This window comes from Salvelinus fontinalis, chromosome 2, assembly GCF_029448725.1.
Source record: "Salvelinus fontinalis isolate EN_2023a chromosome 2, ASM2944872v1, whole genome shotgun sequence".
Taxonomy (NCBI): Eukaryota; Metazoa; Chordata; class Actinopteri; order Salmoniformes; family Salmonidae; genus Salvelinus; species Salvelinus fontinalis.
The window spans coordinates 9453833-9468889 of record NC_074666.1 but is presented as its reverse complement, the minus strand read 5'-3'; the positions used below and the strand labels follow the sequence as shown (position 1 = coordinate 9468889).

Sequence of the window (15057 nt, the reverse complement as noted above, 5' to 3'; positions counted from 1 at the left end):
AAATGTGTTTTATTTGAATTCTGGTGCCGCTCTGCACACACAAACTTGTTAACTAGCAGTCCAACTTTAAACCAACTCTTGGAAGTTCAAAGACATAAATTCCTTCATAGAAGATGCCCCTCTGTAGGTATAATTCTGTGGGCCTAATTCAGATAATGCAGCAATAACAAGATGTCCAGCGCTTCAAGGCAAGCCTCCTCCTCCAAATTTTCTGTGGCATCTTGTGCCCTACACCTGTCTGTCCAATGGATTTAAACAACTATAGCTTGCCCACTCCATAGCAAGCGGCTCTATCCACACTGATTGGAGAAGTAATTTAATGTTGAGCTAAATGTTAAAAATAATAACAATAATTCAGAGGTTTAAAAAAAGAACACAAAGGAAAGTTATATAAACCGGTACTTTTTTTCAGAACTTTATTTTGCTGGTCAGAACAGTGAAACGGAACGGGAAAAATGGTTTGGTTCAGAACGAAACGATTGGAATATCATTTTGGTTCCAACCCCTGATAAAGAGTGACCTTGGCTCGCTGAGATTTCAAATGTTCCAAAACACACACACACACACACACACACACACACACACACACACACACACACACACACACACACACACACACACACACACACACACACACACACACACACAAACACACAAACACACAAACACACAAACACACACACACACATACGGTCACATTGTGCCATATCCTAACTGCTGAGTCCTGCCTGGTCACCAAGGAGACTAAAGTCAAAGATAAAACTAGAGCTGAGGAAAACACAACATAATGGAGTATTAATGGATATAGGCTACATTATGAAGATGATAACAACTACTCTAATCACCAGGCAAGATAGTAAAGCTAAATACATGATAACAACTGTGACATTACCATTGTATGATCTGGGGAATACGTGTGTTAAGAAGTTAAATTGATAATTGAGATGCTTTAACAGCAATTACAGTATTGTAATGTGAATAGACATTACATGGCACAGTAGGACAGATAAGGAAACTGTTTAGCTCCAAAAACATCTCAGATGTGAGTATTTGGATCTGAAGCAACAAACATGAGACCTCACAGCCAGACTGTAAGTGAAAGTTTATCTGCAACCCTACAGGCAGAGAGAGAGAGAGAGAGAGAGAGATAGATAAAGAGACCGGGAGGGGGGGGAGGACGAGAGCGAGAGACTGAGCTATCTGACTGGGATGAAGTCTGCAGTGCAGAGGTTTAAAAATGTGATTTTCAAACAACAGTAATAATTCATGTTGAAAGTTCTTAAATAATGTTTCTGACACTAGTATTGCTTGTCGTTTTAATATCACATTCTGAAAATGTAAATCAGGTGAGAAATTAGGCAACTCTCAGTGCTCCCATTTGTAATACAGAGTATCTCAATCTCTGCCTAAGGAGAAGAAAGCACTTGCAGCAAGTGGCCAGTGTTGATGACATCAGCAGAGTTGGGTTAGAGCACAGTGTCGATGACTTCAGCAGAGTTGGGTTAGAGCACAGTGTTGATGACTTCACAGAGTTGGGTTAGAGCACAGTGTCGATGACTTCAGCTGAGTTGGGTTAGAGCACAGTGTTGATGACTTCACAGAGTTGGGTTAGAGCACAGTGTCGATGACTTCAGCAGAGTTGGGTTAGAGCACAGTGTCGATGACTTCAGCAGAGTTGGGTTAGAGCACAGTGTTGATGACATCAGCAGAGTTGCGTTAGAGCACAGTGACTTCAGCAGAGTTGGGTTAGAGCACAGTGTTGATGACTTCAGCAGAGTTGGGTTAGAGCACAGTGTCGATGACTTCAGCAGAGTTGGGTTAGAGCACAGTGTCGATGACATCAGCAGAGTTGGGTTAGAGCACAGTGTCGATGACATCAGCAGAGTTGGGTTAGAGCACAGTGTCGATGACATCAGCAGAGTTGGGTTAGGGCACAGTGTCGATGACTTCAGCAGAGTTGGGTTAGAGCACAGTGTTGATGACTTCACAGAGTTGGGTTAGAGCACAGTGTTGATGACTTCAGCAGAGTTGGGTTAGAGCACAGTGTTGATGACATCAGCAGAGTTGGGTTAGAGCACAGTGTCGATGACTTCAGCAGAGTTGGGTTAGAGCACAGTGACTTCAGCAGAGTTGGGTTAGAGCACAGTGTTGATGACTTCAGCAGTGTTGGGTTAGAGCACAGTGTTGATGACATCAGCAGAGTTGGGTTAGAGCACAGTGTTGATGACATCAGCAGAGTTGGGTTAGAGCACAGTGTTGATGACATCAGCAGAGCTGGGTTAGAGCACAGTGTTGATGACTTCACAGAGTTGGGTTAGAGCACAGTGTCGATGACATCAGCAGAGTTGGGTTAGCGCACAGTGTTGATGACATCAGCAGAGTTGGGTTAGAGCACAGTGTTGATGACTTCAGCAGAGTTGGGTTAGAGCACAGTGTCGATGACATCAGCAGAGTTGGGTTAGAGCACAGTGTCGATGACATCAGCAGAGTTGGGTTAGAGCACAGTGTCGATGACATCAGCAGAGTTGGGTTAGAGCACAGTGTCGATGACTTCAGCAGAGTTGGGTTAGAGCACAGTGTTGATGACTTCACAGAGTTGGGTTAGAGCACAGTGTTGATGACATCAGCAGAGTTGGGTTAGAGCACAGTGTTGATGACTTCAGCAGAGTTGGGTTAGAGCACAGTGTTGATGACATCAGCAGAGTTGGGTTAGAGCACAGTGTTGATGACTTCAGCAGAGTTGGGTTAGGGCACAGTGTCGATGACTTCAGCAGAGTTGGGTTAGAGCACAGTGTTGATGACTTCACAGAGTTGGGTTAGAGCACAGTGTTGATGACATCAGCAGAGTTGGGTTAGAGCACAGTGTTGATGACTTCAGCAGAGTTGGGTTAGAGCACAGTGTTGATGACATCAGCAGAGTTGGGTTAGAGCACAGTGTTGATGACTTCAGCAGAGTTGGGTTAGAGCACAGTGTTGATGACTTCACAGAGTTGGGTTAGAGCACAGTGTTGATGACTTCAGCAGTGTTGGGTTAGAGCACAGTGTCGATGACATCAGCAGAGTTGGGTTAGAGCACAGTGTTGATTACTTCACAGAGTTGGGTTAGAGCACAGTGTTGATGACTTCAGCAGTGTTGGGTTAGAGCACAGTGTCGATGACTTCACAGAGTTGGGTTAGAGCACAGTGTTGATTACTTCACAGAGTTGGGTTAGAGCACAGTGTTGATTACTTCACAGAGTTGGGTTAGAGCACAGTGTTGATTACTTCACAGAGTTGGGTTAGAGCACAGTGTCGATGACTTCAGCAGAGTTGGGTTAGAGCACAGTGTTGATGACATCAGCAGAGTTGCGTTAGAGCACAGTGACTTCAGCAGAGTTGGGTTAGAGCACAGTGTTGATGACTTCAGCAGAGTTGGGTTAGAGCACAGTGTCGATGACTTCAGCAGAGTTGGGTTAGAGCACAGTGTCGATGACATCAGCAGAGTTGGGTTAGAGCACAGTGTCGATGACATCAGCAGAGTTGGGTTAGAGCACAGTGTCGATGACATCAGCAGAGTTGGGTTAGGGCACAGTGTCGATGACTTCAGCAGAGTTGGGTTAGAGCACAGTGTTGATGACTTCACAGAGTTGGGTTAGAGCACAGTGTTGATGACTTCAGCAGAGTTGGGTTAGAGCACAGTGTTGATGACATCAGCAGAGTTGGGTTAGAGCACAGTGTCGATGACTTCAGCAGAGTTGGGTTAGAGCACAGTGACTTCAGCAGAGTTGGGTTAGAGCACAGTGTTGATGACTTCAGCAGTGTTGGGTTAGAGCACAGTGTTGATGACATCAGCAGAGTTGGGTTAGAGCACAGTGTTGATGACATCAGCAGAGTTGGGTTAGAGCACAGTGTTGATGACATCAGCAGAGCTGGGTTAGAGCACAGTGTTGATGACTTCACAGAGTTGGGTTAGAGCACAGTGTCGATGACATCAGCAGAGTTGGGTTAGCGCACAGTGTTGATGACATCAGCAGAGTTGGGTTAGAGCACAGTGTTGATGACTTCAGCAGAGTTGGGTTAGAGCACAGTGTCGATGACATCAGCAGAGTTGGGTTAGAGCACAGTGTCGATGACATCAGCAGAGTTGGGTTATAGCACAGTGTCGATGACATCAGCAGAGTTGGGTTAGGGCACAGTGTCGATGACTTCAGCAGAGTTGGGTTAGAGCACAGTGTTGATGACTTCACAGAGTTGGGTTAGAGCACAGTGTTGATGACATCAGCAGAGTTGGGTTAGAGCACAGTGTTGATGACTTCAGCAGAGTTGGGTTAGAGCACAGTGTTGATGACATCAGCAGAGTTGGGTTAGAGCACAGTGTTGATGACTTCAGCAGAGTTGGGTTAGAGCACAGTGTTGATGACTTCACAGAGTTGGGTTAGAGCACAGTGTTGATGACTTCAGCAGTGTTGGGTTAGAGCACAGTGTTGATGACATCAGCAGAGTTGGGTTAGAGCACAGTGTTGATGAATTCAGCAGAGTTGGGTTAGAGCACAGTGTTGATTACTTCACAGAGTTGGGTTAGAGCACAGTGTTGATGACTTCAGCAGTGTTGGGTTAGAGCACAGTGTCGATGACTTCACAGAGTTGGGTTAGAGCACAGTGTTGATTACTTCACAGAGTTGGGTTAGAGCACAGTGTTGATTACTTCACAGAGTTGGGTTAGAGCACAGTGTTGATTACTTCACAGGGTTGGGTTAGAGCACAGTGTTGATGACTTCAGCAGAGTTGGGTTAGAGCACAGTGTTGATGACATCAGCAGAGTTGGGTTAGAGCACAGTGTTGATGACTTCAGCAGAGTTGGGTTAGAGCACAGTGTTGATTACTTCACAGAGTTGGGTTAGAGCACAGTGTTGATGACTTCAGCAGTGTTGGGTTAGAGCACAGTGTCGATGACTTCACAGAGTTGGGTTAGAGCATAATTTTTCCTGTCAGTTGTGACCATAGGGATAGAGCACTCTTTCTTATGCCAGAAATTAGCATATGTCAGAGAGCTTGTGATGATTAAACTAAAGATGCAAGCGTGTGTGTGTGTGTGTGTGTGTGTGTGTGTGTGTGTGTGTGTGTGTGTGTGTGTGTGTGTGTGTGTGTGTGTGTGTGTGTGTGTGTGTGTGTGTGTGTGTGTGTGTGTGTGTGTGTGTGTGTGTGAGCGAGCGAGTGAGAGTTTGAACGGTATTTGCTGATCCATGCCTAAAAGGACAAGTGGTGCAGAAAACAACTTTAACAAGCATCATCTACATCCTCCTATTTTGCAAATTCACAAATATCACATTAAATACTTCTCAAAAACCCAAGGCTATAGTTCAATCAGAATGGAATTCCATTGTAAAGTTGAGTTAAAACCCTGTCATGTGTAGGTGTTTAAAGAAGGTATGTGAATGACAACAATTTAATCTGATTTAATCCCGAGCTGTCAGAAGAGAGATTACACTGCTCAGGGTGACTAAAGACAGGCAGCCATGCAGAGTTTACCGCACTCTTCTTCTCCAGTCCCCCTGAAATCCCACTAAATCTTCCCTCTCTCTTTCTCCCCTCAGCTCATACCCTCCTGTTTGGCGGATTGAGCAAGGACGTGCTCACTCACACCTCAGTACTTCTGGTTCTCCCCACTACAGCTCCCCTCCCCTGCCCTGTCGCTATCTGTTGCTCACACTTGTTTATCGACTGGTAACATATCAGGGTGAGAGATCAGATTACACCACTGTCTGCAGGTATCTGCTACTTAAAAATTTGAATTTGTATTTACCGCAATCATAATTTATCACAGCGTGCCGTTTATTCTCCTGTTATAATGAGAAAGGAATGGTTTATTCTCCTGTTATAATGAGAAAGGAATGGTTTATTCTCCTGTTATAATGAGAAAGGAATGGTTTATTCTCCTGTTATAATGAGAAAGGAATGGTTTATTATCCTGTTATAATGAGAAAGGAATGGTTTATTATCCTGTTATAATGAGAAAGGAATGGTTTATTCTCCTGTTATAATGAGAAAGGAATGGTTTATTCTCCTGTTATAATGAGAAAAGAATGGTTTGTTCTCCTGTTATAATGAGAAAGGAATGGTTTATTCTCCTGTTATAATGAGAAAGGAATGGTTTGTTCTCCTGTTATAATGAGAAAGGAATGGTTTGTTCTCCTGTTATAATGAGAAAGGAATGGTTTGTTCTCCTGTTATAATGAGAAAGGAATGGTTTGTTCTCCTGTTATAATGAGAAAGGAATGGTTTGTTCTCCTGTTATAATGAGAAAGGAATGGTTTATTCTCCTGTTATAATGAGAAAGGAATGGTTTGTTCTCCTGTTATAATGAGAAAGGAATGGTTTGTTCTCCTGTTATAATGAGAAAGGAATGGTTTGTTCTCCTGTTATAATGAGAAAGGAATGGTTTATTCTCCTGTTATAATGAGAAAGGAATGGTTTATTCTCCTGTTATAATGAGAAATGAATGGTTTATTCTCCTGTTATAATGAGAAAGGAATGGTTTATTCTCCTGTTATAATGATAAAGGAATGGTTTGTTCTCCTGTTATAATGAGAAAGGAATGGTTTATTCTCCTGTTATAATGAGAAAGGAATGGTTTGTTCTCCTGTTATAATGAGAAAGGAATGGTTTATTCTCCTGTTATAATGAGAAAGGAATGGTTTATTCTCCTGTTATAATGAGAAAGGAATGGTTTGTTCTCCTGTTATAATGAGAAAGGAATGGTTTATTCTCCTGTTATAATGAGAAAGGAATGGTTTATTCTCCTGTTATAATGAGAAAGGAATGGTTTGTTCTCCTGTTATAATGAGAAAGGAATGGTTTATTCTCCTGTTATAATGAGAAAGGAATGGTTTATTCTCCTGTTATAATGAGAAAGGAATGGTTTGTTCTCCTGTTATAATGAGAAAGGAATGGTTTATTCTCCTGTTATAATGAGAAAGGAATGGTTTATTCTCCTGTTATAATGAGAAAGGAATGGTTTGTTCTCCTGTTATAATGAGAAAGGAATGGTTTATTCTCCTGTTATAATGAGAAAGGAATGGTTTATTCTCCTGTTATAATGAGAAAGGAATGGTTTATTCTCCTGTTATAATGAGAAAGGAATGGTTTGTTCTCCTGTTATAATGAGAAAGGAATGGTTTATTCTCCTGTTATAATGAGAAAGGAATGGTTTGTTCTCCTGTTATAATGAGAAAGGAATGGTTTATTATCCTGTTATAATGAGAAAGGAATGGTTTGTTCTCCTGTTATAATGAGAAAGGAATGGTTTATTCTCCTGTTATAATGAGAAAGGAATGGTTTGCGATTGTGACAAGCAAGCCTTGCAAATCAAAAACTCAATTTAGTTTTTCTTTGTCTCCTTTCAAAAATAGAAATATCAGAGGGCTTGTTATAATTAAACTAAAGATACATGCGAATGTGTGTTTGCATGTGTGTGTTTGTATGTGTGAGTGTGGGCGCGCACACACAGATCTAATCATCCAGGGCCCAGAATCTACCATCGTTCATTATCCCTTTATACCTGTGCCGACAGCAGTTGAAGGTAAGTAGACACTGCGGCTGTTGCTAAGTAGTTATCATATCTAACACCGCCACACACTGTCAACCTCAAAGACTAACCTGGAAAGCTGTACCCTCACCCTGGCTTTTGAACATTCACATTCTTGAAATCTGTCTTCAAAGACTCCATTGAATGTTGTTGGGGGGGTTTTCCACGCCAACCGCTTAACATATCCTACTGAATCAATAAACAGATCACTTTCATTTATTAGATCCACACTTACATGCCAGTCCCAGAGATGAGAATCTGAGCATCCCAAATTAGACTATAATTGCTTGCTGCGCCATTAGCAGGAACATGTTAGTAAATAATTCACACCAGAGGCTGTGAGTGTGTGTGTGTTTAGTAACACCAGCATTAGGAGCTAATATGTGGATCAATACTCAGTCCCAATTACACAATGAGCTGCTACCTGGTCTGCCTGACCAACAGGTAGATACAGTATGAGGCAGGACAGGTTCTTTAAGAGAACTCAGGCTAATATACTGCTATAAAGTTTAATGTTCTCTCCTGGGACTTATGTCCTCTCTCCCTTACAGACACACAGTGTTTGATCTTGTCACAAACATATGTGTGTGTTTGTGAGTTTGTGTGCATGTGTTTACATACACCACAGATGTGGCGTGTTCGTCTGCCACTCCCTCTTTGATCCAGATGGAGTCCGTGTGTATTTAACTCCCCAGTGCTCTACCCTACTGAGAAGCCAAGCCCGGGGAAGTCTGTGTTTGTCTCCAAGAGAGAGAGAGAGCGAGAGAGAGAGAGTGCGCGCGAGAGAGACAGAGAGACAGACAGAGATATGGCACCAACACACATCCTTTTAGTGGTTTTCCAGTACTGTAGTGCCTCTGAGCATTTGTTGTTTGTTGTTGTGCGATGTCAGCTAACAGAGGAACAAGTTTTGGGCATTTTCCACACACCTGGTAGAGTAAATATACTGTATGTGATGGAACTGAGCTGTGTCATCTCAACCTTCTCAAGTTCTCCTATGTCACCTCGCTCCTCCGTACACTCCACTGGCTTCCAGTCGAAGCTTGAAGAACATGGTGCTTGACTTCGGAGCCCTACCTCTTAAAGAGTATCTTAAATAGGACATCTAAGTCTTATCTCCCCCCCAAATGAAATGTAAAAATAAATAATAATAACCTTGCACTAGTAGCACTGACTTTGCTGATAACTTCTATAGAGGGGATAAAAATATCACTACAACTGTGATATGAGGTTGTCTCATCTAGCTATCTAAAGATGAATGCACCAACTGTAACTGTCGCTCTGACTAACAGCATCTGCTAAATGACTAACATGTAAATGTGTTAGTTATCACTTACCTACCTAAAGATATACCGATTGTGTCTATGGAAAAAACAAACACAAATTTCACACAGTCTGGGGTAGAGTGCATCCACATCATGCAGAAATTCTTCACAGTTTCAAAGAGTGAAATGGGAATGTCTCTTCACCACACAAAAACAGCCCTGAGTCAAATTGGAGTAAAACAGAGCAAGCCAATAATGATTGAACAGGGAGGTATTCGTTTATTTGCCCTCTGGTGACGTGTCAGCAGCAGATCCCACATGATCCTCCAGTAGCCATCAGGTGCATTAGAAAGTAATGAGTTTCCATAGCAACCAGCTCTTGACTTTCACTTTCAGGAATTCACTTGAATTTACATATCAATCTAATGTCTGAGGATATTAAGGCGAGAAATGTCTTTTGAACACTGTCAAAAAAAATATTATTTTATGTCTAAATAGGTTAACGTGATTCAAATGGTATTTTGTTTAACTTCCCTAAGTCACAAATACCAATCTAGATCTCTAAAGACACAATGGAATTGACACATTCTGCACACGCAGGAATTTGTATGTATTCCTAATTACAAAATGTAAAAACTTTGCCTTAAGCCAAGCCTATGAATGTCTGTCCCACACATGCATCATTCTCCTGGTGTAGCAATCCGTCTCTCCTGTACAGGGCTTTACGGTGACCTTTTTTACAAGAAGCACAAGTTGAAAAATGTAGGAGCACAATTACAAATATTTGAAGCAATAAGCCGTTTTCTTTATATTAATGGTGAAACATGAATCTCATGAATCTGCGCTCAGTGTATTCTCCATGGCACTCAGGGCTGCAGTACAGTGAAGTAATCATTGCAACCATTATCATCTGGGTGATTTGTTTCTAGGCACACTGGTGCTCCTCAATTTTAATTCCAGGTCGCACAGCAAAATATTTAGACGCATATGTGAGTAAAATGGTCACACTGTAGAGCCCTGCTCTCCTGACACCAGCATGAAATGATGCCTATTTTTTTGTGACAGCCTTAGGAGGTGACCCGTCGTACAAAAAAGCACCATGCTCATTGTATTTAGTGGATGTTGGAAAACAAAGAAATTCTGAATGACGACAAGGAAGGAAGCAGCTGCGGCTAGCTTCTCCCAAAAAGCAGCATTGTTTTCGTTAATTATTATCCAGAAAGCTAAGAGGCCAGTGCCTCTCTATCCAAGGCCACAGAAAGCAGATGGGTCTTAAGGGTCAGCGGCCGGTGTCTTTGCGATTGTTCTGCACTGGTTTGATGTGGTAGCAACACGTGAGCAGTTCTGTACCTCACTAAATCGAACACAGCCCACGGGCCATAATCAATGGAGCCTTTGTGTAAGAGGCTCAGTGCTGCTCACTGTAATACAGCTACGGCACAGACTATGGGTTTATCTCAGCCCACCTCAGACTCTTACTGTATGTGTTCCCAGCAGCCAAGCATAAAAGCTTTGACAAACATAAGAAATAATGAATAATATCAATCTATGATTTCACAGCACCAGCAGTATATCAACGACCTAACTTCTGTTCATATTTTGAACCCTTTCAAGACTAAAATAAAATAAAAAGCATAAAATAAAAAGCATAGATGAAGGTCTCGAGGTGGGTGACAGGACACCAGCGTGAAAGCTGGAGTGGTGTTGCGCAACCCCGTGGGGACACGTGTGTGAAGGTCAACCCCTTGGGGACACGCGTGTGGTCAACACCTTGGGGACACGCGTGTGGTCAACACCTTGGGAACACGCGTGTGGAGGTCAACCCCTTGGGGACACGTGTGTGGTCAACACCTTTTGGGACATGCGTGTGGAGGTCAACACCTTTTGGGACACGCGTGTGGAGGTCAACACCTTTTGGGACACGCGTGTGGAGGTCAACACCTTTTGGGACATGCGTGTGGAGGTCAACACCTTGGGGACACGTGTGTGGAGGTCAACCCCCTGGGAACACGCGTGTGGAGGTCAACCCCTTGGGGACACGTGTGTGGTCAACACCTTTTGGGACATGCGTGTGGAGGTCAACACCTTTTGGGACACGCGTGTGGAGGTCAACACCTTTTGGGACACGCGTGTGGAGGTCAACACCTTTTGGGACACGCGTGTGGAGGTCAACACCTTTTGGGACACGTGTGTGGAGGTCAACACCTTGGGGACACGTGTGTGGAGGTCAACCCCTTGGGGACACGTGTGGAGGTCAACACCTTGGGGACACGTGTGTGGAGGTCAACACCTTGGGGACACGTGTGTGGAGGTCAACCCCCTGGGAACACGCGTGTGGAGGTCAACCCCTTGGGGACACGTGTGTGGTCAACACCTTTTGGGACATGCGTGTGGAGGTCAACACCTTGGGGACACGTGTGTGGAGGTCAACCCCTTGGGGACACGTGTGGAGGTCAACACCTTGGGGACACGTGTGTGGAGGTCAACACCTTGGGGACACGTGTGTGGAGGTCAACACCTTGGGGACACGTGTGTGGAGATCAACACCTTGGGGACACGTGTGTGGAGATCAACACCTTGGGGACACGTGTGTGGAGATCAACACCTTGGGGACACGTGTGTGGAGGTCAACACCTTGGGGACACGTGTATGGAGGTCAACACCTTGGGGACACGTGTGTGGAGGTCAACACCTTGGGGACACGTGTGTGGAGGTCAACACCTTGGGGACACGTGTATGGAGGTCAACACCTTGGGGACACGTGTGTGGAGGTCAACTAACCAGCTTGTTGGTTGTTTGATTGGTTAGTTAGTTAGTTGGGCTCGTTGTCTGAGAGGAAGACAAAAATAAGAAATCTGACTGACAGAACGAGTGCCTCACTCTGTGATCGACGCTCCGGGAAGAAAAATGTGTTACCCCAACGCACGCTTTGTTCAGCCCCGCATTCCATCTCTTTATTTTGGCCCAAAGCCTTTTAACTCAAACCCTTTCATTGTCTCTGTCTGGTCTATCATTCATGTGGTTTTCAGTAGCAGTAGTGTCACTAGATGCAGGGGCCAGGAAAATATGTCACGCCACACTGCTGAACGTTAAGCTAATTTTCGACAGCAACAGAGAGCAGTATCAATAGGATTAGATCCACTTTCACTTCAAGAGTCTGTCACTTGTTTATTACACATATTTGTGTGTAATAAAACAACGTTTGTGAGAACCAACTACAAACCCTCCCCAACAAACTCAAATGTTCTTATAAATTGTTATGCTGGGATCTGGTGAATCCTAGAGCCCAATACATTATTCTCTGAATGTAACTAGTAACATCCATGGGACCAACCCAGAGGTAAACTCCACTGCGGTGAGCTAGTGTTTTTAATCTAACCACTGACAAAACCAGGATTATAATCCTACTCTGCTCTCCTACTCTGCTCGAATGCATTCATTCGAAACCTCCCCACAACAACCTTACACCAGAGCCATACACAGAGAATATGCAGCCTATACATATTGCTCTGCCTTACATATAAGTGCATAATATACAGCTGATACTGTGTATTAGACCTGATACTGCACCATGGCTGCCAATGAGCCCACCTGCTCATGCTCAGCCTCTCACAATAACAATTAAAAGAGGATGAGTAACCTGATCTCTCCAATGGACTAGTGGAACACACACAGGGAGAGTAAAGACAAGAGAGTGTCAGAGGGCAAGGCGAGGCAAAGCAACCAGATGCTGTTGAGCCCTAGCAGTCATCATGCGTTACTACATCCCTCTCTGCCTCAGGCCTTCCGACATGCAGCCAGACTTGAGTTTCTTCTGAGAATATAGCCGACCCATAAACTAAACCCATATTCATAGCTTCTAATGAACTCCCAGTCAGGCCATGTGAGTTTGGGTTCTCTAGTCAAGAGACATAAAACCAATAGCAACATAACAGTCTTTGATTAGCAGTCATAGAGTGGTTCTGTTTGACGTTTAGAACCCTAGTAGAATGACAGACAGTTAGCTCTCCAAAAATACTTTAGTGAAACTGAAGTTAAGTTGCACCAGTATTGTCTCTATCATCATGAAGTCTGGGTTTACACTGAGCTCCAAGGTGAAGAAACCAGAGAACACTGACATTGATACATTTGTTTGTCTTTGTTTTCCACTTAGACAAAAAATGTAAGGCATGCTCTGGGTTTTTCTTTCTCGGTGCAGTATTTGACTGTGTGTGGTAGCAGACTTGTGGATTTAACATACCATCTGTTAATATAACATTCTGAGGATCAAAATGAGCATTAATGTACTGAGAAACTGTGGCCTGTACAGTAGGCTGCTATAAATCAAATACTGTACAGACACATGACCAAGTTAAACAAAAAAAAATGGCCCTGGTTGCTTCTCATCCAGTTTCAGGCATCCAATGATGTCCTTCTTATGCTTGTGTTTAGATGAAAATCACCTATAGTATCATTTAAGATGTAATTCACAACCAGAAATAAGTCATGGAGACTATCAAAGCCACTTCAATAGCCAATTCATGTTTCTTTACAGCCCTTGGGTCCTGTATTTTGTTTCACAGTCAGAGAGTTCACAGCAAATTACAGTAAGACTACAGGCTACTTTAATGGCTCCTGTAGGACGGTAAGGCTACCTTTCTTTCGTAATAATGTCGCCTCAAAAGACAACATACATAGCGTGTATGGTTGGCAACCTCTCTCGTTGGGCTTTCAAACGCCATCTCAAACGTTGAGTAGAAGAAGTGAGTCAAAAATACAGACTCCAACAACCGCACGCATCAGTCAAAGTAGCAGCACAGATTCTTGACAAGCCTCATCGCGCGCACGGTGATGACAGACCCCTCATTAAAGCATGGCTACCTGTCAACCGCCTCACCTGACAGACAGGTGAGGGCGTGTAAAGGGATCGTCTCTTACCTTTATTCCTTGTTGTTGAGTAGTTAACGTCAATTTGGTTTCATCCAACAGTAGAACTTCACAATAAAACTCCTCCTGAGCAGTGCAGAAGCAACTCATGTCTTTTCTTTTGAGGGGATACAAGGAGAGCACTGGTTTAGCTGACTTCTGACAGTTCAATGATAAACGAGTGTTTGTTCATAAGAAATGATGGACTAATGTTGGGAGTAAATAAAAGTCAAATTCATAACGGTGTTTTCTTCAATGGACCACTCCTTGCCAATCCTTTTGTGATTATCACTGATCTGCAAAAGAAAAGACACAACCATTGAAATTATTATTGTATTATCAGTAGACATTAAGCCATTGTAACGAAACGGCACCTGCTAAAACAAGGATTAAATAGGTTTTTATAAAATAGTCACAATACTATAAACAAATGCTTATAATAATATTGTAGTTGTAAGGGTCTCAATAGGCTACACACATTTATGCTCTCTCCCAAATATTCCCAAAACTTTTGTTTTGGATTGTAGGTCGGTCTTTCAACAAATCAGCCTTCTTTCAATTTTACTCCAAACCGCAGCGCTCCTTCCTTCCAATAACCACGTGGGTTCTGCGCTCTTCAGTGTCACACAGATCCAATGTTCAGGGATGTCCAAGAAAAATATGAATTCCTTTAAAAGTGATCCGCTTTTGATCTCCAAGTCTTTCGTTTTAATTTGTTTTATATCCAGCAATACTAAACGTGAAGGTAGAGGCGTAGCCTGCACTTGTCGGCTTAGAAAAATGAGCCAAAACCCCGCCACTCTTCAGCATTTCAGACAGCCAGTTGCTAAGGAGCGGTGACCATCTCTCAAGACAAAGCTACCCGACATAAATGACTCCACCCCTCTGGACTTCCCACCCATTGAAGCCATACAGCCAAAATGCATTCATAGATGATACAATTATGCCACCTGTCGGGGATTTGCAACGTGGTCGCTCTCTCGCTCTCTCCCTCTTTCTGTGTGTGCGTGGACATTGGTATGCCTGTACATCATTTCAAAATACCTATTTTAAAACCCACTGTAGGCTACAGTAGATAGGCTACAGGATATTTTCAGTTAATTTGTGCTCACATATTTTCAGAGCTAGAAGTGCTATCTTGCTCTTGCTTTGTACTAATATCTGGTGTTCGGTCTTTGCCAATGTCTCTCCAGGAAATAAACAGGTGGGAAACTAAAAAGTTATCATCCCTCTCCATTACAATAATCAATTCAGTTCAACCAATACTCAACTATTGTTCTTATGTTATGTTGGTCCGTGTGGAATGCACATGATGACCTTATT

The 15057-nt window shown here is 43.2% G+C and overlaps 1 protein-coding gene across 3 annotated transcripts in view; it reads right to left on the bottom strand.

Moving 5' to 3' along the window:
* LOC129811448 (band 4.1-like protein 4) overlaps positions 1 to 14605 on the bottom strand; it is a 119078-nt gene extending 104473 nt beyond the window's left edge. For all 3 annotated transcript variants that reach the window (XM_055862755.1, XM_055862764.1, XM_055862772.1), the window contains exons 1-2: positions 14213 to 14605; positions 13747 to 14030 (exon numbers count right to left, since the gene is read on the bottom strand). In XM_055862755.1, coding sequence (XP_055718730.1) covers positions 13747 to 13845 — 99 coding nt within the window. In that variant the 5' untranslated portion in view covers positions 13846 to 14030; positions 14213 to 14605. The remainder of the gene's footprint in view (positions 1 to 13746; positions 14031 to 14212) is intronic.
* Positions 14606 to 15057: the final 452 nt, after the last annotated feature.